Consider the following 24,829-nt stretch of genomic DNA (forward strand, 5'->3'; position numbering starts at 1 on the left):
TAGATATACCTCTAGTAAAAGGTAAAGGGACCCCTGAGCATTAGGTCCAGTCGTGACCGACTCTGGGGTTGCGGCGCTCATCTCGCTTTATTGGCCAAGGGAGCCAGCGTACAGCTTCCGGGTCATGTGGCCAGCATGACTAACCAGAGCAAACCAGAGCAGCGCACAGAAACGCCGATTACCTTCCCGCCGGAGCGGTACCTATTTATCTACTTGCACTTTTGACATGCTTTCAAACTGCTAGGTTGGCAGGTGCTGGAACTGAGCAACGGGAGCTCACCCCGTAGCGGGGATTGGAACCGCCAACCTTCTGATCGGCAAGTCCTAGGCTCTATGGTTTAACCCACGGCGCCACCCATACCACTAGTATGGGTGCTGTAATGGGGATCTACATTCCATGAGAAAAGGCCTAGGTTTATGCAGGACCTGACTGACCTTGACATGTACTGGATTATCCTCTGGGGCAGGAAGTTTGTTCCTACTGATGTTAATTAGGCAATAAGAGAACCGCTGTGGGCCTTAAAAGGTGGAGAATGTCTTACTGTGTTTGCATAATCTGCCACATACTTGTGTCCAACCCCATCCTAGGTGGCAAATGGCCCATTAAGAGAGATTAGTGGTCTTTTGTCAATGGTCAGTCCCTTAAATTGCCTAACAATACCTGAATTTTTGAGGCTTTATTCATCCTGGTTCCCTGTTTCATTCTTAACTAAAGTGGAAAAAGGAATTAGATGGTGACATTGCTAGCATTGGCACACACCAATTCTGGTCTCAGTGGGGCTGTGTTGCCTTTTGTTTTTCTGGGCTCTTGGTTGGTAAGCTGGCCTCAAAATCCAAGGAGAAAACAACCCTTTTACATACTTGATTTTTATAGCTAGGAAGCCCAATGAATCATGCAAGAGAGATGACAATTTTACTTTTGACTTCTACCCAGCCCAAAACTTCCATGTAAAACTACTCAGTAAGCCTGTTGATCTGCTCCCCTTTCTTTCTCAGCCGCTTTGCACTGAGGCTGCTTCTGCAGTAGCTCCAGGAGTCTGAATGGTGTTTTTCATTTCAGAGCAGTCTGGGTAATTCTGTAGCACAATTTGCTCCCTTGATGATTTCCTGGCCATTAATGTTATTACCAGGTCCTCACTCTGGCAGTGAGACCACTTCACCTTAAGCAAACATTGTTAACAAGCTATTTACTCTGAGTCAGATACAATGAGGCAATTGAAACAAAGCAACAGTATGTCTGAGCTGAACTGTACAACCTTTCAACCTTCTGCTTAGTGAGTATACATTTTGCCACTGAGCTGCTACAAGCCCTCTCCCTAATACAGTACTGTACAGGCATCCCCAAGCTCGGCCCTCCAGGTGTTTTGGGACTACAATTCCCATCATCTCTGACCACTGGTCCTGTTAGCTAGGGATGATGGGAGTTGTAGTCCCAAAACATATAGAGGGTCGAGTTTGGGGATGCCTGCCCTAATATATTCTTCGTTTGCCTCTGGCTTAAGCATCATGCTCAATGCAGCAGAAATAGTACATTCTGAGATTGCTGAAGCAATGAGCACCTTTAGATTCTCTACCTCATCACAGAGAATTGTAGAATTTGTAGAGCTGGAAGGGACCAGAAGGGTTATCTAGTCCAACCCCCTGCACTGCAGGAAGATTTCCCCAGCATGGGTTAGTAGAGTCTCATGCTCTACTAACCGAGCTATCCCAGCTGTCATAAAAAAGAGCAGTGGCAGATTGAGCAGTTATAACAGCAGTGTTGGTTGCCTTTGAAGAGTTTGACTAGTTAATCTGAAATCTGATGAAGCGAGCTCTGTGCCTTACCCAAAGCTGAATATAACATCCTGGTTATCTACCTGGGTGAACACATCTGGCACATCCAGCAAAACAGACTGTCCTCTTTGCCATCTGTGGCTGTCATCTAAGGCAACCATCCTGGTCTCTTCTGTCTCCCCTCACTCCTTTGGATGCTTAGTTAATGGGTGCTGCTAAATTCCTATATGAAATGCAATAAAGGAAAGTTGAAAGTTGCTAGCTGGACTATACTGGAGAAATGTAAAATACATATTACTTTTTTAAACATTAATCTGAGTTAGCACAGGCAGTGGGAAGCTTCTCCTAAACTAGGCTGCCTGGTTCCCGTGCCAATGTCTGAGTCCTAGTTCTCATAGAGATGGTAATCCTGTGTTCCCTAGGCTGTGCATGACTGAATGAGCAACCATGCAAAAAGAAATTTAAATAACATCCTGAAGGCTATGCTAGAATCTTTCTCTCTGGCATCATTTAATAAAGTTGGCAGCAGCTAGCTGTCCATTTGGACCGTTGACTGTAATAGTAATTAGTTCTCTCTCTTCCCACCCCCAAGTCTTTGTTATTTTTAATCAAAGATGAAATGTGGGCTTGTTACACATAGAACCATTAGTAAAGTCACTGGCCCTACCAAAATTGCTCATTAGCAACAATTAATATTTTGTTTATAAGCAGCCAGCCCTGGAAGGAAGCAGTCTGAGCATTTCCCTAATTGAAGAAGTTACACTGCAGAACAGTTTAAGATGATTTTTAAGATTTTGCTGACAATGGGGGTATGGTGATGTTCTGGGTAAGACCAGTGTTCCTGCTCCCTCTTTGTGTTCAGTGTACACAGGGAGGGAAACACTGAAAAGGATAAACAAGTTAGGGAACTTGTTTCTACAACCCATCACTTGCAGATCCTAAAATGCCTGCATTGTTCTGACAGGTCCGTAATTTAACTTAGCACAAGTCAGTCTGAGAGATATGTTGGAAAAGTTTGTACCTATGCGTCAAAGAGAGAATTTCACTGTGAGCTTGCAAGCTGGCCTTTGGCAAGAAGTCCTAAACAATTTAAGTGGATAATTGGATGAAAATGCCATCAAACAAGTGCAATCGCTGGAACCTGTTACATGAGTTACTTTCCTAGTAAAGTTACACATCACACAGTTGCAAAGCTAGCCATTTCTAGATCTGCACATGTAAATTTCCCTTTCTCCTGTGAGAACTAGGGAGCTGGAGGAAGCCTTATAGGCCATCTATCTTGTTGCAGTATATCTAGAGATCAAGGGAGGGAGGGAGATGCATTCTGGTTTGGACATTTTTCTGGGATAAAGGAGGCAGACATTATTTCTATTTGACCAGCATATTAAATCTATTGCTATACTTTGTCAAGATCATGACTTAGTACAAACCCATCTATGCTAGAGTACTTTCACTATTATAATAAAACCCTGTTGATTCTTCATTAGATTTTATTTTCTGGCATGGAATGGTTTTTTGCTATGACCATTTGGTTTTAACATATATTTTAAAAACCGAAACGCCTGACTGTCAAGGCTGTAAGAGGTTCACTTTGCTGGCAGGATGCCAGCAAGTTTCTAAATAATGCATGTGTTTCAACTGCATCAGTGATATAACTATATTTGCCATGCAGTACAAAACTAAGCCAAGCTCATGTGCTCTGTTCTGCAGCCACAGCCAGAAAGTGCTCTCAACTCTGAATGAACCAGTACAGGTACCTGGAGGCAAGGCAAAAGCAAACAACAATTGTGTCAGGCTGTAGTCCCATGTATGCTTACTTGGAGGTAAATCTCACTGAACTCAGCTTGTCTTACTTCTTACACACAACTGAACTGCATGACCCACAACCAAAGCAGCAGGCAAATATTTATTCAGAACCCTGGGGCAGTGTTTAAAAAACAAAAAATAATAATTTCCAGGGCCTAGTCTTCAGAGACACACTGCCTCTAACACTGGAGATAAAACATAGCTGCTGTGGCTAGCAGTCACTGATAGCCCTATCATCCAATATTTTATCTCATCCTTGGAAAGCTATCCAGATTGGTGGCCATCACTTTCCTTTGTCTATCTCAATGTTTCCCAAACTTGGGTCCCCAGCTGTTTTTTAACTACAATTCCCATCATCCCTGACCACTGGTCCTGCTAGCTAGGGATGATGGGAGTTGTAGTCCAAAAACAGCTGGGGACCCAAGTTTGGGAAACACTGGCCGAATCTTCCTACATTCAGCATCAATGGATGGCTTTGGATTCTAGTATTATGAGAGGAAGGAAAACTGCTTGTCCACCTTCCTCACACTATGATAAATTTCTATTGGAGCTTCTAAAAGGAGGCTTTTCATTATTTGGTCTGGATGTGACCACTATTTTTACACAAATTTAGCACTTTCTCCCCCTTCATTTTGCCCTAACTTTCCAGCTCCTGCCAACATAGTGCTCCTTTTGTGAAATTGAGTACACATAATATTGTTAGCCAAGTGGAATAAAGGGTAAGGTAAAGGTAAAGAACCCCTGGATGGTTAAGTCCAGTCAAAGGCAACTATGGGGTGTGGTGCTCATCTTGCTTTTCAGGCCAAGGGAGCTGGCGTTTGTCCACAGACAGCTTTCTGGGTGCTCCCTTGCCCTGAAAATGCTGAAAAGCAAATTTAGCAGACTGAAATATTTTTTAAAAACCTGCCCCTTACAATTGTTAATTTTATGTGTATACTGTCTCTGTGTGTATGTGGCTAGATGCTGTTGCTAAGACCTCTAAATTCCTATCACAGTGCATAATATATCTTGTCTGTCTGTGTCTGTTTGTTTGTTTCACTCTGAATAAGGGATGTGTCCCAAATCGTAACTCATATCTAGTTCATGTCAGTACTGAAGCAGAGATGGCAGCATGACAAACAGAAATGTGATTGCTCCCAGGGACGTGGATGTTAGCAGCAACCTTGAATAACCTGCATGCAGATTTTCAGTTCCAACGAGATTCTGGACCCATCCTAAGCATTAAAGGCTCTGTGCCAGAATCCAGCCAACAACCCTAATAACCTTACCATATAATTCTCTCTCTCTTTCACTGAAGAAGCAGCAAAGCAGATGGACAGATTCACTGGATAGGGTGGGGGAGGCAATTATGCAAAGCTGTTTGCAATAATATTAAAACATCCTCTTCTCTCTCTTTTAAAAGAAGTAGGTTTTTGTGCCATTTGCTGCTAAGCCCTCAGGAACGCAGAAGTAAATCCCATTGTTCAAATATATGTGTACACGACTGCAACATTATTGCTCCGGCAGAGGAAGTAGCCACAAAAGACCCTCCATGTAAGTTAAAACCCCAGAGCTTTTTATACTGGGGGCAGAGAAAGAGCCTTACATGACCTTCCAAAAATCTATTTTGGGAAACTCATATATGCCCAATATCCCTTACAGAGGTTACAAGCCAGATGAAATGTCCTCAAGCAAGCTTACTGAGAATGCTGCTGAAAAGTATTTTTCAAAGTAGGGGAAATGGTTGAAAGGATATGAAGAAACAGAAAAGGGGTGTGCAGCAGTTGCCTGCCCCACCTCTCTCTCACACACTGCCAGTCTGTCTGAGTATGAATGGAACAAAGCCTCTAGTGAAAGGCTTCCTCAAACTCCGCCCTCCTATATGTTTTTGGCCTACAACTCCCATGATCCCTAGCTAGCAGGACCAGTGGTCAGGGATGATGGGAATTGTAGTCTCAAAATATCTGGAGGGCCGAGGTTGAGGAAGCCTGCTCTAGTGTTATGGTGCTGAGGCCCAGATGGGACAGCCTGTCTGGCTAAGGAGAATATAGACCTGCTATTGTGATAAGTTCCATCCTTCTAGTGGTAAAGTTAAGGCCTATCTCATCCTGAAGCAAAATCAGATTGTAGAAGCTTTCCCCACACCCTCTGCACTCTGCAAGAAGTCCACCATTTAAAAATATCCGTACCAGGAAGAAGTACAAACTAATCTGGAGTGCAAACAGTGGAGTAGGTGCAATAAAATGCAATAAAGATCAGCAGATCAGCAGCACACAGACTAGTAGATTCCAATAAGTGTAGGGCATCCACTGATCACGCTGAGATCACAACTTAACATACGTTTACGCCTGCAATTAGTACCAACTGCACAGCAAATGAGATAGTTTTCAACAGGGACATTCAATAAACCTATTGGCCCCAGAGGATGAGAAATATTAAATATGTAAAATCTGCTTTACCAGTGTCTGCTTGTGTAATAATATGCTTCCAAAATTATTATTTAAAGGGTTCTTTTTAATTATAGCTCTACCAGCAGTTCTCAATCTACCCACCCTGCTCACCATTAAATTCATGTTTTTTTAAAAAACATAGGTGGAAATATGTAATTTTTATTTCAATAAGTAATGCTGTTAGATACTGTTACTATTTTTTCCTTCAATAGCCTAGTCTACTGTCTGTAAATATTCAAACCGGAGTGATATTTAACCATTAATAAACTTTATAACTTCCTCCTATGGATTTCACTTCATGTTGTATTCTAGAGCCATGCATGTGTAGGAATTATATTTTATATCATTCAAAGTATCTTTTGGGAGTGGAGTCTAGACTGTAAATCACTGCAGCAATTAGCAAAACTCAACCTGCTGATGATATTCATCCCATATGATAAGTGATCAGATGTTACATAATAGGGTTATTTTCCCCATTGTTTACATTTTGTTCTCTATGTCTGCAAGTTGAAGGGGTGTTCTGTTTGTGATATCCTTAAGCACATGAGAAGTTAGTGCCAATCATCCAACTCAGTGGAATGTTCCTCTAAATGAACATAGTCTTAGGATCCAGCTGCATGCATTTATGTTAACTTGACAGCCCAATCCTGTGCATGCTTTCTTGAAAGTAAATTTGTTCAGTGGGGATTACCTGCCAATAAGTGTCTTGTTTACAGGATGGCAACTTGGGGTCAAAGGACATCTTTTTGGGGTATGCTCAGTGCTGGTTGCCCCTTTTATTTTACTTTTAAAATGTATTTTTATTAAAGATTTATTGGTTTACAAAAGTATGTGCAATGTCTCTTTTTGCAAGTTACGTTTTCTGCAGATCAGTTTCATTTGTTGTGAGACATTAGCGTTACATTAGGAATAAAAGAGGGAAAGAGGTGGAGGGGGGAATGGTAAGTAGGGGTGGGGTCGGGTAGCAATGCTTCTATTCTCCTTAGTGCAGGGGTACCCAAACGTTTTTCAGGGCCAGATTTGATGAAGTGAACATGTGTGAGAGCCGACCAAAGTTGTTGAACTTTTTATTGAGATTGAAGTTGTTGAGCTTTTTTTACAGTTTTTCCCCATGACATATACTGCCACGGGGGCCGGATTAAATCAACCAGCAGGCTGGATTAGGCCCCCCCAAAACGGGCTTTGGACATGCCTGCCTTAGTGTATGTGTGGGGTTTTGTGTCAGCATCGTTGCCCTTTTTTTATTTTGAGGGCTAAAGTAGCTGATCAGCAGCTGTTGCTGGGGAGGAGAGGTGATCAAACAGTGCATTGTAACCTGCCCTGTAGCAGCTGAGGCTGGAAAAGGGAGAAGAGACCCAGGACTAAGCCTTCCTGGAAACATTATCTACAGCATCATTGCTCTGAAATCTGCTGCTTAGCGTGGAGACGGTGAACAGAGAACAGGAGAAACAGTACTGTAGGTAGTCATTCTCATTCATTCTCTCTCTCTCACACACACACACACACACACACCGCCTTTATCTCTGGGTGATAAAGAGCTGGTAATGGAAAAATAGCCAATTATTCAGTCTTTCTCTCTGGGTGGGGAATTGGAGCTCTAGTTCTCTGTGCTAGATTACTCAGGCAGAGGTGGTGGCTTACTCCTAATGGGCAGTGACTACAGCTCAGTAGCAGCGCGCCACAGTCAGGAGGTCTCAGGTTCAATTCTCAGCAGGGCTGGAAAAGCCTGTGGTCAGTCTTTAACAACACTGGGCTAGGGACATAAAAAACAAGTGTCTTATATGATTGCTCTCCAAGCCCTACCTGGAGATGCTCAGAACTGAACCTAGGACCTTTTGCCTGCAAAACAGATGCTTTGCTGCCCAGCCAGGATACTGATGGCTAGAGAGGCTGATCTTCTGACTCAGTCTGTGAGCTGCCTACAGTCACTGGCCACCTGCTTCCTTGCTTGGCTCTGCTGGGCCTCCTCCTCCCTCTGTACTGTCTGCATGAGCAGGAAGTGCCTGCAGAGGGAGAGGGCATCTCAGAAATGAGCAGCAGCAACCATCACTTGCTCAAAACTTTCTGCAGAGGCAGAGCTGAAGGCGAGCAACCATGCCTTCTCCTCATTCTCTCTCTCTGTGGGAGGATTGGGAGCCTCCACCACTGTGCCAACAGAGACCAGGAAGTGGCAGGATGAAGGCAGCTGCTCCTATGCTCTTTGCTCACTCTTTGCTGCACTGCCCAGAGAGAGGAGGAAAGTGACGGTGGGCAGAGGCCGTTGCTTGTGTTTTCTCTGTGGGCAGCAGCACCACCAGCCCAGTGCTGAGACGCCCAGAGGAACAATAACCAATAGCTTTGCTGCTGGATTGCCTCTGCACACCAGCAATGCTAGTCGACTGGCTGCTTTTCCTACAAAAACTAAAAAGTGGCACCCATGTAGCGAGTTGACCCCAGTGGCTCCGCAACACTGGTTCTCCGGCCTTGTGCCGCAGGGCATCGGGCTGATGGTTTTGCAGGCCCCTTCAGAGTGCGCTCACGCAGCCTTTCTGAGAACTGGGTGCCCTCCAGCCTGTTTGGGGCTGCGACCCGCATCCGCTCCGGCCACCACGACGCCGGGTTTTTCCTTCCTCCGTCGGATCTCCCGGCCTCTGACCTGACCGGGAGGAAGCGCGTAGGGACGCCACGTGCTTCGATCCCCAGGGAGCCTTACTCTTCGCGCCTGTGCGCTGCGGAGTGACTGCGCCGGCCTGAGTCAGAACCGCGCCGCCGCTGCCGAAGCCCAGCTCCCCTCGACGTGTGGGCCGGCACGTCCCACGGTGGCCAACCCCGTCAGACAAGCGGCGGCGACCGCCCCCTCCGACGTCACGCGCGGGATTCCTACTTAAGCGCCCGCCGCCTCCCCCCGCCTCGCGGTACTGCAGCGGCAATCGGAGGGCCCGGTCATTGCGCGCACGCTTTGCTAGACTTACCCAGGTAAGGAAGCGCTCGTGGGAACGAGGCGGGCTGGGCGAGGCGTGCAAAGAGCCCCGCGCCACCTTTTCCCACTTGCACACTCGGGGTAAAGCAAGCCGTCCAAAGAGGACTTTCCCCTGCTGGATGGGTAGAAGGAGATCCTCCAAAGCGGAGCTAAGAGACCGGGCGTTTGGCGCGCAAGGAAGGAGAGGCAGAGTCGGTAGGAGGGCAACCCTCTAGGTCGGGGTAAGGCAACTCCGGACGTTGTGGGACCACATCTCCCAGCATCCCTGGCTTTTGGCCATGCCAGCTTGGGCTGATGCGAGAGTTGTGCGTCTGGAGGGCACCACGTTGGCTACCCGTGAGAAGGTGTGAGAGGAGGAAATTGGAATCTCTCCCCGCTTCCCCCGTGTCCCTCTGAAATGGTTTTGTAGGAAGTGCCCGGGGTGGGGAGAGAAGCAGGCGGTTGTGGTCCTTTTTTGGCCCACTGGTCATTATGTAACGCGAGGGGTGGAGGGAGGCGGCTGCAGAAAGGGATGCTCTGTACAGGTCAGAGAGTCCACTTTGGAGCGGAAAACGCCGACCCCTGGACCCTCAATAAATTCGAGCTGTTTTAGGTATGGAATTTTTAAATGGATTTCCAATGCCCCGAGGCTTTGGGTGTGTTGGGGTGGAGAGATGACTGTGCTGGTGAGGAGAGCGGAGTTACTTTCTGAAGACCTGTGGACGCGTCGTATTTCCTTGCCGCCTCCGCCCTCGGTGCTGCAATATCCGCTACAGAGAGGAGGAAAAACGTGGTTTCCGAAAACGGCTGGGTCATCGCACTGCCGGGAGGAAATTAAAAAAGGGAGGGGGATGTCCGAGGAAGGTTGCGCTTTGGGGCCACTAGAACTTCTAAGTCGCTAGTCCATGGTGAGGTTTGCAGCTCAAGCGCAGCAGAGTTATTGCTCAGGCTGTTGTACCTTCTTAGCTCCTTTATTTCCTCCCGGGAGCGGGACTAGCACCGCCCTATCAAACCCCAGGCGAAGATCGCGGTGGTATTCTGTCTCTGACTCAAGTAGTTCTCGTGCCTTTGAGCCGGGATTCCTCCTTGCCTTTTATCGCTGGCAACTAAATCAACCTGACTGCATTCGGCTTGCACGGAGGAGGAGGAGGAGGAGGAGGAAGTGTGGACGGTTCTCTCCATTCCCCGCCTGCATCGCCCCCCTGCCCGACCATTGAATATCTTGCACCGGGAAAACTGGTCAGCACTGGAATCGGTGCCTCACACAGCCCACTTCCCGGAAATTTAATTGGGAGGGTTATAAAGTGGTAGTTCATCTCGGCAGTAGCTGGATGCGATCACGCTTGCAGTCGGTGATCCCCTTAGGAAGATAGTGCCGCTTATGTAGGGGGGGAGGGGGAGGAAGGTAGATCTGGATCTGCTGATCTCTGACGGATCTGCGTTAGATCGCCGAGGGTTTCAGGCTGCCCTAACAAAATGCTTCTCCCCACTTAAAATAGACAGCTTAGGGGTTTTTTGCCGGGGGGGGGGTGTGTGCTAAGCAGGAGAGAACTCCTGAGTTCAAGTACTCTGAGTTCAGTTTTGGTTCAGAAAACCAAATTCTAGACACCTTGTTTTTTAGTCGAAGTAAAAAATTCTTTCTTGTAGCACCTTAAAGACCAACTAAGTTAGTTCTTGGTATAAGCTTTCGTGTGCATGCACACTTCTTCAGATACAGATGTGTATCTGAAGAAGTGTGCATGCACACGAAAGCTTATACCAAGAACTAACTTAGTTGGTCTTTAAGGTGCTACAAGAAAGAATTTTTTACTTCGACTATGGCAGACCAACACGGCTACCCATCTGTAACTTGTTTTTTTAATTATAGCTTGTTCGTGCATGGGCTTTGGCTGATTATATTTTGGTATTTTGTGTGTGTGTGTGTGTGTGTGTGTGTGTGTTTTAAGTATATCCGCTAAGCCTGAAATCTGTCTACCTCCCAAGGCTTAATACCCTTCCTGGTTAACAGAATTGCTACCTAGTTTAAGGGATGCCGGAAGAATCCCAGAGAAGATAACTTGTGTTAGTGAATCACTTCACTCTTCAGTGAGAATAGGTGGAGCCAGACATTGTGTTGTGGGGAAAATGCCCTTTCCCTCAATTTGTTGTGACTTCCCAGATTCTTGCGGATTTATTCAGGGTAATTCTTAGGACTGTGCAGGAATGCAAACTATAGGGCCCAAACTACATATGCTCAAGTGGGCCACATGCATAGTGGAATGCAGCTTTTGCCAGATGTTCAGCAAGCATAGTTGTGCCTCCTCCTTGCAATGGAAATAGGTTAAAATGAGATGCAAGGTCAGCCAATTAGCTTCATTAGGGAGCTGAGATCTGAGCCCTGGTCAAAGCCTAGCACTCTTGGCTGCACAACAAGGCTGGTCCTGTACATGGCTATGACTGTGTGCAGTTAGTTCCAGGCAGGGAGCTGGCAGAAGAACTTAATGTCTACAGACCTAGCAGTTGGGGCTAAATTAGGCTTGAATGTGGAGTGGCTCAATTCACACAGGAAGTTGATGTAGTTGCTCCAACACACAAACCAAATGGCTTATGTAACACAAGTGTGCATTTACCACACTGTTACTGAAAATGCATTTGGCAGCATTGTGGTGATGGCACCAAGTTGTGAATTTATTCTCTCTCTCTCTCACTCACCCACACACCCACACACCCAGCTCATGTGGACGCACATGGTTCAGTGCATTCTGAATGTAAAAGTTTGATTTTGTGAATTGGACTCAAGGCCTCATCTCACCTTTAAAGGCAGTATCATACCACTTCAAACAGTCATGGCTTATCTCAAAGAACTCAGGGAACTGGTTTGTTAAGGCTGCTGTGAGTTGTTAGGAGACCTATTCTCACATAGCCACAACTCCCAGTGGAGGAAACTCTCATGATTGCTTAAAGAGGTATGATACTTAAAGAGGTATGATTGCTTAAAGAGGTATGATACAGTGGAATCAGGTTTCCATTTTGCTTGTTGAACTATACATGCAAAATCTGCAGGACACATTTTTGCCTATAGAGATGTGTCTTTCAATTTCAGGAACGGTATCTGATACTGTAAAATTGCTGATCAGATGAAAGAATTTACATTTTCATTGAACAATTTGGAGCTTAATGTGCATAATGCATATGAATCTTGCCTGTGCCTCACTCTGAACTGCACTGTTAATTCACACAATTATTGGTAACTATAATAAGCAGCTGTTTTTAGTCTATGGGAAAGTTGCAAGATCATTCACTTGGCTACTGCTTCAGAAGTTGTGGTTTGGTTTTGTTGCAAAACTCTGCACATTGTCTCCAAATACTTACTGATCACCAAACTGGAGTGCTGATGATCACGGTGGAGAGAGAGTGCTTGCCTTGATTTGCTCTTTAACCACCAAGTGAACAGCTGCATATAGTAGCAACAAAAAGACCTACAGTAACTCTGATTCAATATATTCAGTAGGGATGCTCAGTATTTCCACATTTGCAGTAGCATCATTGCTGCAAAGAGCAGAGTGCTGCATACCAGATGACACTGAAGTGATGCACCAAGGAGAGATCAGACTTTTTAGTTTCCCCCCCTTGCAGTTGTTCTACATGGGACAGCTTTGAATGCAGGAATTGTCATAATTTTGGACTACAGGTGTATGGCTGACTATCCCATGAGCTTTGGAAGTCCATCTTTTAATGACTGGTTCTGAGATGTGTCATCCTAGCTCCTTGCTGTCAGTGTTCCAGAATCTACATTCCACATTCTTCTCTCAAACTCTGCCCACCAATATATCCCTTCAATGTGCCCTCCCTCATCAGTCCTGTTGGGCATCTTTCCTCCTCTTCAGCAGCCTTCTCCCACCAAGCAGGTGTGCCTTTATGCCACTACATTACACACTTGCTTGCGCCATACTCCCTCCCCCAGTTTGGTTCACCAACTTTAAATTGAGATGGCAATGGCTTGTTGCAGATTTTGATTCAGAACTGCCTGACAGTCTTAATTGCAAAGTTTAACATCATGAAATGCCCCTTCATTCCAGCAACACTGGCCACTAATCTGCTATATTGACCCCTTTATTTTCACTTTTGTGCTCTTGCATTGGCAGGCATGCACCCCTACCCCTTGTTGGTACTACCCAAGTTTTTTATATTCCTGACTTGCTACTAGCTTCTAGCTCTGGACTCTGGCCCAATGTGATATCCAGAATCAACCTTTGTCCTGGGGATTTTCACCTGCCATGCTGCCAGTTTTCAGTCCAAGCCTCATTGTCTCTTGTCACCTACACCATTTCCAGAGTTGTTGTGGCCACAACATCAGAGTTTGGAACATCAGAGTATGGCATAATATTTCATGATTTTTATATGCTGTCTAATATTTTATGGTTTTTATATGCTGTTCTCTCCCAAGACAGCTTTTAACATTAAACAAAGCAAAACATAACATACATCTTTAAGAAATAAAATAAAAACTTTAAGACAAGCATATAGAACAAAGAGCAAAGTGTTTCACTACTTCCGAGTGAGTGAGTGAGTGAGTGAGTCAGTCAGTCAGTCAGTCAGTCAGTCAGTCAGTCGCATCTTTTAGTTCTCAATCACATCCTGGGTAGACTTTGTGCCTGAAAGCATACTGATCAAACAGACAAGAAGTTTTGTTGCACAATGCACTGAGCTTGCAAGATCCTTTGATAAGATACTGTGTGGTTTTATGTTGACTGTGTACATTAGCATTCCACTTCTTGAAAACCTCTGTCTCTCACCTGCAATGACCCTGCCAAATTTTCTAATGTGTATTTGGGGGGGAAATGATACATATGTGCCAACAGTGGGTTGGATCCACACCCAAATTAGTCAATTGAACTTGGATCCCATGTAAATCAATGGGCAATTTACTCATGACTTTGTTCCCATTGTGAAAACAGAAGAATCTGCTAAAATTCAAATACTGCAATAACAATTAAAGCAAAATCAAGGTTCTTGCAAATTTGCAGAGTAAACTCTGTGGTGTGTGTATCTTAGTGATGGGATCCATCTTTGAAATGGACTGTGTTAACTTATCATCACAGCACAATTCAACAAGTGATGAAAATGAATTGATTGTATTCTTATGTTTCCTCCCACAGAGCTACAAGATGTCTCTCAAGGAAAAGCTGATTGAAAATGTTCACAAAGAGGAACACCCTCATGCCCACAACAAGATCACTGTGGTTGGGGTTGGTGCAGTTGGTATGGCTTGTGCCATAAGCATTTTGATGAAGGTAGGTAAAATCTGTGTTTCGTGGGGCAAGATCTGTGGTCTTGCCTTTTCGTTTAACAATATTTTAGCTGTTTATTTGCATTGCTGTGTTTTGAGGTTTTTTGTTGTTGTTCTTGACTGAATTTAATGTAAGTCATTTTGTGTTACTTTGTAAGAAAAGTAATGAACAAACACAATAATGCTAAATTTGTGTATTGCTATGTCTTTCTGTAAAAATAAAATGTTCTATAAAGCACAGGTAGAGGTGTTTTCATAGACAGTCAAGTATGTTTCCATAAACTCAGTTTGTGAATACAAATCCTAACAGTGCAGCCTGTGCATACCTATTCAGAAATAAGTCCATTGGCTTCAATGGGACATACTCCAAGATCAGTGTATTTGCGATTGCACTGCACACCTCAGATCTGATCAAAATATCAGCATTAGTTTACTGTAACCATGCGCTTAATTCATTTTGATCCTCCAGACCAGGGGTCGGCAACGTGTGGCCCACAAACACTGTTTTACCGGCCCAAGAGCCACCCCCGAACCTAGCCACCCTCTTGGTGAATCCCCCGTGTGCTAAACTGTGGGGACTTGCTGAGCAGCAGCGGAAATTGCGTCTGCAGGTGCGATTTTCGGTGTCTGGACATGCGCAGACACAATTTCCAGTGTTGTGCTGTGCCAGTCCAGCCCACGGATGATCTCTGTGGGAGTGATCTGGCCCATGGCTGGTAAACCTTGCCAACCCCTGCTCCAGACCAAACACTCCCCACAGCCATGTATAGTGGTTTATCAGGAGCTCTACAAAGCTCCCTAGTTTTGCTGTCTGCTGGGGACTGTTTATTTTTATTATTATCAAGGCCTTGGCAGGGCCTGGTGGGCTGCAATTTGTCTTGGTGTATGTCTGCTTGTGCAGGCCTTCCCAGAACCACAAAATTCAGGTCTCTAAAAAAGCCAGTGGGTTGATCTATCTGTTCTTGGCTTTTTGTAGGATTTGGCTGATGAACTTGCCCTCGTTGATGTCATGGAGGACAAGCTGAAGGGAGAGATGTTGGACCTTCAGCATGGCAGCCTCTTTCTCAGAACACCAAAAATTGTCTCTGGCAAAGGTTAGTATTTCCCTGTCCTCTATGTACAGACCATCTATTTCAGATGCTACATAGCAAGGCAACATCCAATAGTTTCTCTGGGAGGGAAGCCTCTGTGCCTCTGGAAGTAGAGGTGACTTCTCTTGCCTCAGGCAAGACCAAAGTTGTGGAATCTTTAAAGAGTTTTCACTATGGCAATGATGACTTGAAGGCAGCTGGGTTAACCAGCAGCTGACCTGCACAGATTTATACAGGCAGCATTGGAGAGTTGGTGTTGTGGATAAAGGCTGTTTCGTGTGGTTTAAGTTGCATTACTTTGAAAAGCAGCATGGTTTGATAAAGTTAGCAATGAGCATCAAACTTATGATACCACAAGGATAGAAAAGGCTATTTATATTAACCAGGAATTTGGTCATCACTGTTTCCTTCTGCTGGCTGAGGTGGCCTGCTCTTCTGTCCATTTCCCTCCCTACAAATGCTCACCCTTTGACAGGTCTGCTTGGCAGAGCTTAGAACAAATATAAGGGAAGCCTGTTTTTGCTTCTTTTGGTGCAGCAAATACTATCAATAGGGGAGTGTTGAGAGAATTGGATTATGGGTGCAGTCCTAAGATTCCTGGGAGGATGTCTTGGGGCCATAGAATAGGCAAGATCTACCCATCTGACACCAGAGACTCAGAATCCCAACAGCTGAGAGGTGTAGGTGGTTTTGGAGCATGCCTCCTCACTGCTGCAAGTATCTCCTAAGCCTAGGTAGGGTCCCAGAGGAGGCCCCTGGAAGCAGCTAGGATGCAGAATTCTCCTGGCCCTGCAAAGTGGGCAAAAAATTAGTCACACTCTTAAGCAGTCTGTTACTTCCAGTGTGAGTGATAACATTAAAGCAGACACATTTAAAGCCGGAAAAGGATCATGAGCCTGGCAGGGCTTTGGATAAAGTGCCGTCAGTATAGCACTGTTAATGAATTTACACTGGGTTTATTATATTTTTAGGTTTGAACATATCAATGTTATGAGACAAGCAACAAATGCATTTTGACAAATATGCTGATAACTAAAAAAAACAACACACACACACACACACACACACACACACACACACGCAATGATAACTGGGTGTCCCTTTTTGTTGAGTCCTCACTCCTAGTCTAAAACGAAGTATTGCAAGATTCCAAGCCAGTTCTTGCATGCTGTGGCCATTGCTTCTAGTAGTATGTGGGGTTGTTAGACTCAGCCAGGCTGGAATTTATCAGATGTTGTTTGTATGATAAATGAATAGCCTGATTCCTCTGGTAGTGCTGGCTCGGGGTCAAGAAGGCTTCTCAGGCCAGGAAGAGATGAGAGGTAGAGAAGGGCATGTGAATTGACTTCCCTTAGTCTTTTTACACTCCTTTAGAAAGTCATCATCTAGAGAGGATGCCTGAACAAAAAACCCTGGGAACAGGCTTTTCAGCCTTGGGATAGTCTATGATAGAGCAAGTTGAACAACTGGCTGTAGTGTAAGAGACCAGATACCAAATAAATTGAATCCTTGCCAATCAAAAGCACAAAGCAGTGGAGCTACATTGTAGGGAAGTGTATTGTTGCTTTGCTAAAACTGCTGCTCTAAAACTGGCAGACAAGAGCTCTTCTTTGCTTCATTTCCCGACCACAGTCCTTCGATAAAATTTTAAATAGCACTTAATGGATCGGCAAAGGGCATTTTTTCCCTGCTCCCAGTGGTCAAATTGAAGAGCTTAGTCATGGTTTCCCCTTCCATTCTCTTTTCAGAGCAATACCATCTGAAAACAGTAGCTCCAGAAGGGGCCTGGGCTTCGCAGAAAAGTGGCTTGATTTTTTGTCTTATGTTTCTAAACAGGGTCTAATTGAAAGCAACATTACATACATATAAAACATTTAATCCTTTTTAAGGGAGAAGTAGCAGTAGAATTATGATGGCAATAAGGGGTGTCTGAAGTCATAGCAGCTGCTCTTACATCCAGATGAACAAAGGTGATTTAGTACAAGCAGCTATTTTACTGTTAGTTTCCAAAACACTCTAAGCTAACACTTGGAAGAACACAGCCGGTTGCTTACAGAGCAATCATTAGGACTTCAGGTTCTCTGAAGCACAAATTCCCTTTATTCAGCTCATAAATCTGCCTCAAAGGTGTCCTTCTGCTCCTGTGGGCCCAATTATTCCTCTCTTCCAGTCTGGAATTGTAACATGCATTATGAAATTTATTTTGAACAAAGAAATGTGTTTATTTTTGCAGACTATGCTGTGACTGCACACTCCAAGCTGGTCATCATCACTGCTGGAGCCCGCCAGCAAGAAGGCGAGTCTCGCCTTAACTTGGTTCAGCGCAACGTGAACATCTTCAAATTCATCATTCCCAGCATTGTCAAGTACAGCCCTGACTGCAAGCTGCTTGTTGTTTCAAATCCAGGTTGGTTGTGTCCTATTCTTAACTGCTTATGGACCATAATTCACCCTCCAGTCCTTTGAAAGGAGAAATTGCTTGCTTCCAAGAAGGAAATCGGGGAATCCTGAAAGCATTCCAAGTTTTCCCTTGGCCATGAAAAGGAAAATATCTACCGTATTTTTCGCTCCATAGGACGCACTTTTTCCCCTCCAAAAATGAAGGGGAAATGTGTGTGCGTCCTATGGAGCGAATGCAGGCTTTCGCTGAAGCCTGGAGAGCGAGAGGCATCGGTGCGCACCGACCCCTCTCGCTCTCCAGGCTTCAGGAAGCTATCCGCAAGCCTTGCAAGCCCGGTGGGAGTTCCCGCGGGCTCACAAGGCTTGCAGGCAGCAGCCTGCAGCACCGGCGAGTGTCCGCAAGCCTTGCGCGCCCGGCAGGAGGTCCCGCCGAGCGCGCGAGGCTTGGGGCAGCAGCCTGTCGCCCGAAGCACGGGGAGCCCTCCGGAGGGCTCCCCGTGCTTCGGGCGAGTGTCTGCAAGCCTTGCGCGCCCGGCAGGAGGTCCCGCCGAGCGCGCGAGGCTTCGGGTGGCAGCTTGTCGCCCGAAGCACGGGGAGCCCTCCGGAGGGCTCCCCGTGCTTCGGGCGAGTGTCTGCAAGCCTTGCGCGCCCGGCAGGAGGTCCCGCCGAGCGCGCGAGGCTTGGGGCGGTAGCCTGCAGCCCGAAGCACGCGAGGCTTGGGGCGGCAGCCGCGGCGGGGGGGGATAATTTTTTTTATTCATTTCCCCCCCCCCCCAAAAAAACGAGGTGCGTCCTATGGGCCGGTGCGTCCTATAGAACGAAAAATACGGTATTCCACCAGGACATCATGGTTTAACACTTAAGTTTCAATTCTGAAGTGGGACCTGCAACTAAATATCGTCCCATGGAGTGCTCCTGCTCAGGGTTCCATTCAGCCATGCCCTTTCCCAGAACACTCCATTCTCTTACCTCTTTCCATGTCCCCACTGTATCTACTCAGCAGCCAATCATCATTCCATGCCCACTGATGATGCTGTCTTTCATTGGGCTGTTACAGGTCACATCCCTCCTTTTCTAAAGATTTCATGGACTTCTGGGTTCCATAAACTTGCTCAGAACTCCTTTTTGAGTGTGGGTGGTTTTGGCTATATAAGGATCTTCATTTGAAGAATGATTTTGCTATCTAGTATCTACGATGATTGGAACTATGGTGGTGACAATCATGGCTAGGGTCTGTTAAGAGATCACATCATTCCACTGTCTCATGGGGAATACAGCAGTACTTCCATGTTTGACTGTTAGGGTGCAGTCTACAGGAAACGCCTAACTTTTCCCCATGTAAAACGAGGTGCTGTGCCTAGTACCTAGCTGATAGCTCATTTACACTATTACTCTCTGTGACAACACACTTGCACACTCTTCTCTGATCTATTTACACAGTGGCTGCATTCAGATGCCCTGGTAAATCATGGTGGATGGACCATAGCTCAGTGTTGAAGTGTGTGTTCCTAACATAGGAAAGTCGAAGGTTCAAACCCTGACATCTCCAGATAGAACCAAGAAAGATTCCTTGGCAATGCCAAGCTGGGTGGACCATGGCCCCAACTCTGTAAGGCAGCTCTTGAATTCCTATGAGCCCTGGGGTCATGTTCCCACACCCAGCCCTTGTGGCTATGAGCTTGGAAGCTTTCTTTTTGATGGGTTCAGAAGAACAAATAAACTGTAGTTAATAAGGAAGTGAAAGCTTCAAAACTCATCCTCAGGGCTGGAGAAGATGGGAACAGGTGCAAGCCCAAGGCTCTCCTAGTCTTGCTTTGACCCCAGTAAGCCATAGCTTACCATGATGTCTGGATGCAGAAGTTCAGGAAGTTAAACTAGAGACTTTGGCAAAAGGAAAGAGCTTTGGTTGCTCTGCTGGGTAAGAGCTTGGGGAGGTGTTGGGATACTTGCAAGATGCTATGTCCTGCTTCAGTCATGCCTGCATGCCCTGGTCCCAAGTGAGATATCGCTGCCTGTGTCCTCTGTAAGACACAGATAATTCTGGATCGGTGCTGTTAACTCACAGGGGACATCTACTAGGAAAGTCAGAACCATCACTCTTGCCTGAGCACCTCATCTTAAAATGAGAGGATTGTAAAGAAGCTCCTCAATATTCCCTCTGCCCTTTAACTGCTGCCTGGAGCCAGGATGGTTTTGGCATTTCATCATTAAGGTAGCCTTGTGTAGAACAGATGAAATTAAACAGCCTCTCTTTGTGGAGAAGGATTGCAGATTCCCAGTGCTCTTGAAGCTTGTCTGTCTTTAATAGTGCATATGACAGTCACTTTCTAACCAGATGACTTTGCTTGTTGACAGTGGATATTCTGACCTATGTGGCCTGGAAGATCAGTGGCTTCCCTAAGCACCGTGTGATTGGAAGTGGTTGCAATCTGGATTCTGCCCGTTTCCGCCACCTGATGGGCGAGAGGCTGGGCATCCACCCTCTCAGCTGCCATGGCTGGATTGTTGGAGAGCATGGAGATTCCAGTGGTAAGCATGACACGCAATCCATTTGCTACCCAACTCACAAAGGAAACAGACTATTGCATTCTGATTTCCTTCATGTTCTTAGAAGATGAGTGGGATTGAAATATACTGATGGTAACGGTACCTGGTGAAAAGGAGAGCAGCAGAGCATTTCCCAGATCTACCTCTTGAACGTAGAATCGTAGAGTTAGAAGGAACCTTTGAGTAATTTAGGCTAGTCCCCTGCTTAATGCTGGATCCTCCAATGCAGGGTGCATGTACAGCATCCCTGATAAAGAACCATCCATTGTCTACTTAAATGCCTGCAATGAAGGAGAGCCCATCGCCTCCAAAGGCAGTGTTCCATTGCTGAGGAATTCTTATCATTAGGAAGCATCTCCTAACACTGGGTTAGGTAAAATAGTTTTCTCCGGACGTTGCTGAACTACAGCTCTTATCATTGACCATGATGGGCTGATGGGGAGTTGGAATCCAACAAATGACAGCTTTTTGGAAATTTGAAGACTGCTATAGAATCGTTGACCACATCAGACTTAGGTGCTGGGCAAACCCAGAGAGAGGTTTCCATACTCTTCCCTCTGTATGGAAGTTAGGAATATAATCTAGCTGTCCCTACTGCATGAAGTAACACTAGATGGTCTATATTTGACTTGAGCAGCTCTGTTGCAAAAGGTCAGCTTTGTAATCCAAGTAGGCCAAACCCTACCAGGCTAAATTCTACCCTTTACTCCTAACTGGGGAGTTCACAGTAAATCCTTTTCATGTCAGAGACCCTTGCATGCTGGTTTCAGTAAAGCAGTTACAAGTTATTTGTCTCGGCCCCTCTGTCATCCTATATTTGGGAGTTGTGTGATCTCATACAGCCCTGCACCAATACTGCCACTAGAATTCTGCTTTGATGCATAAACTCAGATTCTACTGTACTACTACTCTATCCCATCTCACAGCAGTGAATATAAACACAATCCCCTCTGACCTCCCGAGTGCACTGTTCTTAGGTTTCTCTCCCTCTCCGACACCCCAAGCCAATTGGTGGTGGTGGGGAGGTAGAGGGGAAAGCCACAGTGAGCTAGCACAAGTCCTTGCACGAGCTTCCATTAGCAGGCTTCATTACTTGAATCTGGCCCTCAGCTGTGTACTTTGCTGCTTGCTTGCCTTAGGTGAGCAGCTGCTGCTGCCACACTCATCCTTGAATGACAGATTATATGCAGTACATGGTTGCCAAGCCCTGTGTGTGTGGTCACAGCACTTTTGCAGTCTTTCTTCTGCCCCAAGAGCTATGGACCATTGTAGGAAGATGTGTGTGCATAGCCACAGCAGGATGAAAACCCACCCTTTTTCCTGGGTTTATGAGTTAAAAGGAACAGGTCAGTGGCTAATCCAACATGGATGAGCACAAGGATCCATCTCCACTGCCTGTTAGCCAAAGTTTAAGGGGAAGGTATGTGTGCGTAGCAAGATTCTTAGTAATTATAAAACTGTACTTGGTACATCATTCTACATTAACTGCTCAGCTGAGATCTGTTCGAAACACTTGTGAATCTTACTTTCTGTGAGGTTGGAAAACGTTATAGATTGCTCAGAAAAATCTCCTGCATTTTATTCAGTGCCTGTCTGGAGTGGCGTGAATGTTGCTGGCGTCTCTTTGAAAACTTTGCATCCAGACATGGGGTCTGATGGTGACAAGGAGAACTGGAAAGAAGTCCACAAGCATGTGGTAGAAAGGTAATCTTTATCTCGTCTCTGTGTGAGAGAGGAAATGGGGTTCCACTGAGCTTCCAGAAATTGCATCTGTCTCATTTTCAAGGATGCCACAGCCTACATTGCTCAACAAGGTCCCCTAACCCTTAACGTAGCATTTTTGCCCCATGACATGCACTTAACTTTGGACCAAACCCCTTCGTTTTCCCACAATATAATCTCCAGTTGTCTAGTTTTTAAGAAATATTGATTTAGAGTGCTGTTTATGGTGCCAGATTACTGAAGGGTGTTTTTCCAATGTTGGAAACCACTGTTCAGCAGTTAATTTCCCTTTGTTGATAGATACTATATAGCAATCACTATATTGTGCACTGTGGAATTTGAATGTGTTTTGAAAGTGAAATAAAGTAAATTGTGCATACATTTCACATTCCTGAAGGACTGATCCATTTACAAACTGCCCTGGTTTACGTAACATGCTAGGTAATAGTTAATGTTAATGTTTAACTACCATTAAATGTGAATTAGCAGCTTGTTAGTGTAGGCGTTCAGAAATCCAGATTGCTTCACTCTCATTCTTGCTTGCGCTACATGCAACAACCACAAGCTGTGGCTTGTTGTGCCATATAATCTGAACCCTGGTTTTCATCTTTCTAAAGAAACCATTGTTTAACTTTGCTTAGACAACCTGACAAGCCAAGGCCTAGTAGCTTCTCTTCTTGCCCCCACCCCTAAATGGTGTGGCTAGGAAAGGAGAAGGAACAAAGCAAGGACTTTGAGCATGCTGCTCATTTGTATTTAATGTTTAAATATTAACTATGGCTCGACAAAACGTGCAAGCAAAGCTACTCCATGCAGGCACCAGCATCTCTACAGGGGAAGGCTAGTAGCTTGCTTGTAAAAATAATAAATTAATAGATCTAATGCCTGCAACAGATGCCGTTTGGAGATAGAGGATAAGTAGGCTCAGATGGACTTCACCTGAAGTATAGATGGACTATGCTGTTGCTTAATAGACATGACTCTTTTTAAGAAATGTTTTTTTGCTGAAAGATTCAATTCTTTTAATGTTCTCCCGCAGTGCTTATGAGGTTATCAAGCTGAAGGGATACACATCTTGGGCAATTGGTCTTTCTGTGGCTGATCTAGCTGAAACTCTCATGAAGAATTTAAGGAGAGTGCATCCAGTTTCTACAATGGTGAAGGTAAAACACGTTCAGTGTCAAATGCTAAGGTGTTTTCTTATTATTACTGTGCTGTATGCATAGTCAAGCTAACAGAGGCAGTACAGTGGTGCCTCGCAAGACGAAATTAATTCGTTCCGCAAGTTTTGTCGTCTTGCGATTTTTTTCGTCTTGCGAAGCACGGTGTCGGGAAAGTTTTGGAAAAGCTTAAAAAATCACCAAAGTCTTTAAAAACCTCAAAAAAGGCTACCACACCGCGTTCTATGAGGTGCTCCTCGAAGTCAAGTCGCAACTGTATTAACGGTGTTAAGAAAAAGGAAACAAACTTGCAAGACGTTTTCGTCTTGCGAAGCAAGCCCATAGCGAAAATTGTCTTGCGAAGCAGCTCAAAAAACAAAAAACCCTTTCGTCATTTGTCTTGTGAGGTACCACTGTAGCTGCCAAAGTAAATGAGTGCTTTAAATAAGGAACAGATCTCCCTGCAAGGATGGCGCTTTCTCCCCCTTCCCACTAATGGGGAAAGCATTTATTACATGCGAATCAACACATTATTTAATTGGCTTAAGTCTTTCTTTTTACTGTTCTTTCTAGGGCATGCATGGAATTAAAGATGACGTCTTCCTTAGTGTTCCTTGTGTCCTGGGCTACTCAGGAATTACCGATGTGGTGAAAATGACCCTGAAGAGCGAAGAGGAAGACAAGTTGAGGAAGAGTGCAGATACACTCTGGGGGATCCAGAAGGAACTTCAGTTTTAAGCCTGATGTCCTATCACTTCACTGCTTAACTAGTGTTTAATGGGTCTTAGTGGATTGTCTTGTTGCACTTTTCAGATAGATCAACTCCCTGTACGATGTGTGTCAACTACCAACACAATGCAGAGCTAAATTTGCAAATGAAATGCCTATTTTATCCAGTAGGAAACTTGCAGCTCCTGTTTACCACAACCCCGGTCTGTGGCCAGAACTGGAAGAACCTAGTCTCTTGTTAAGTGGTGTAAAAGTAGATCCAGCATGCTCTGAAACAACACTGCCAAATGGAAGCTTCCTGCCTTTCCTCAGCTAAACTTTAGTCACTCAGAAGAGAAGAGCTCAATTGGTCTTCCAAAAGCTGTAGAAAACCAAAGAATATTTTGTGATCAAAAAGGATTGGCAGATTCACTGACCAATATTCTCTGCTTAACAGATGACTTAAATCTCCAGTATTGAGCAGTTGTAATGTCCTTTTTCCTTAGTCTTTGTGCATACTTTTCAAGAGAACCATGTGTACTCTAGAGGAGTGTCTTAAATGTTATGTAAAAAAAACCTCTGTATGCAACAATTACAACTGATGCAATTGTCTAACTGTAGTACCAGCCCAAGCAACAAAATAAACAGTTAACTGCTACTTCTCCGTGTCTATATGGTCGGCCGTAAACATGACTAATCTTCAGAGACATGCACCATTTATTGCCATGTAAGCCAGGGTGGGCAGAGAACAGATCTGTATTATTTAAAGTAAATCAACAAGGATTAATGACTCCTTCCCGCTCCCAAATACCACTAAAATGAAAGTCAGAGGGTGCAGGTTATCCAACAGTGCATTATTGTAATGGTCCCTAAGACTAAAATCTGATCAAATGGACAATGTGCCCTATAACTGACTAAACTAGCAATGTTATTGTGAATAGGGGGGGCTGATAACTGATCAACAATTCTAAGCATACATAGTCCCC

The 24,829-nt window shown here is 45.0% G+C and overlaps 1 protein-coding gene across 1 annotated transcript; it reads left to right on the forward strand.

Annotated features, from left to right (window-relative positions):
• The first annotated feature begins 8,809 nt into the window (after positions 1–8,809).
• LOC308473801 (L-lactate dehydrogenase A chain) lies at positions 8,810–24,501 on the forward strand. Its single transcript, XM_080999462.1, has 8 exons — positions 8,810–8,963; positions 14,085–14,219; positions 15,192–15,309; positions 17,540–17,713; positions 20,062–20,235; positions 21,840–21,957; positions 23,015–23,138; positions 23,709–24,501. Exons 2-8 carry the CDS (start codon positions 14,094–14,096, stop codon positions 23,871–23,873), a joined length of 999 nt encoding a protein of 332 aa, XP_080855588.1. The 5' UTR covers positions 8,810–8,963; positions 14,085–14,093; the 3' UTR covers positions 23,874–24,501.
• The last annotated feature ends 328 nt before the right edge of the window (positions 24,502–24,829 follow it).

The sequence above is a fragment of the Podarcis pityusensis genome (genome assembly GCF_964106645.2).
Source record: "Podarcis pityusensis genome assembly, chromosome: 1".
NCBI lineage: Eukaryota > Metazoa > Chordata > Lepidosauria > Squamata > Lacertidae > Podarcis > Podarcis pityusensis.

What these genes read in the sequence shown, in the direction of transcription:
- LOC308473801 (XM_080999462.1), top strand. Translation starts at nt 14,094, where the DNA reads ATGTCTCTCAAGGAAAAGCTGATTGAAAATGTTCACAAAGAGGAACAC. An exon ending in AAAAATTGTCTCTGGCAAAG is followed by an intron (nt 15,310 to 17,539) that starts GTTAGTATTTCC and finishes TTATTTTTGCAG; the next exon opens with ACTATGCTGTGACTGCACAC. An exon ending in GCTTGTTGTTTCAAATCCAG is followed by an intron (nt 17,714 to 20,061) that starts GTTGGTTGTGTC and finishes GCTTGTTGACAG; the next exon opens with TGGATATTCTGACCTATGTG.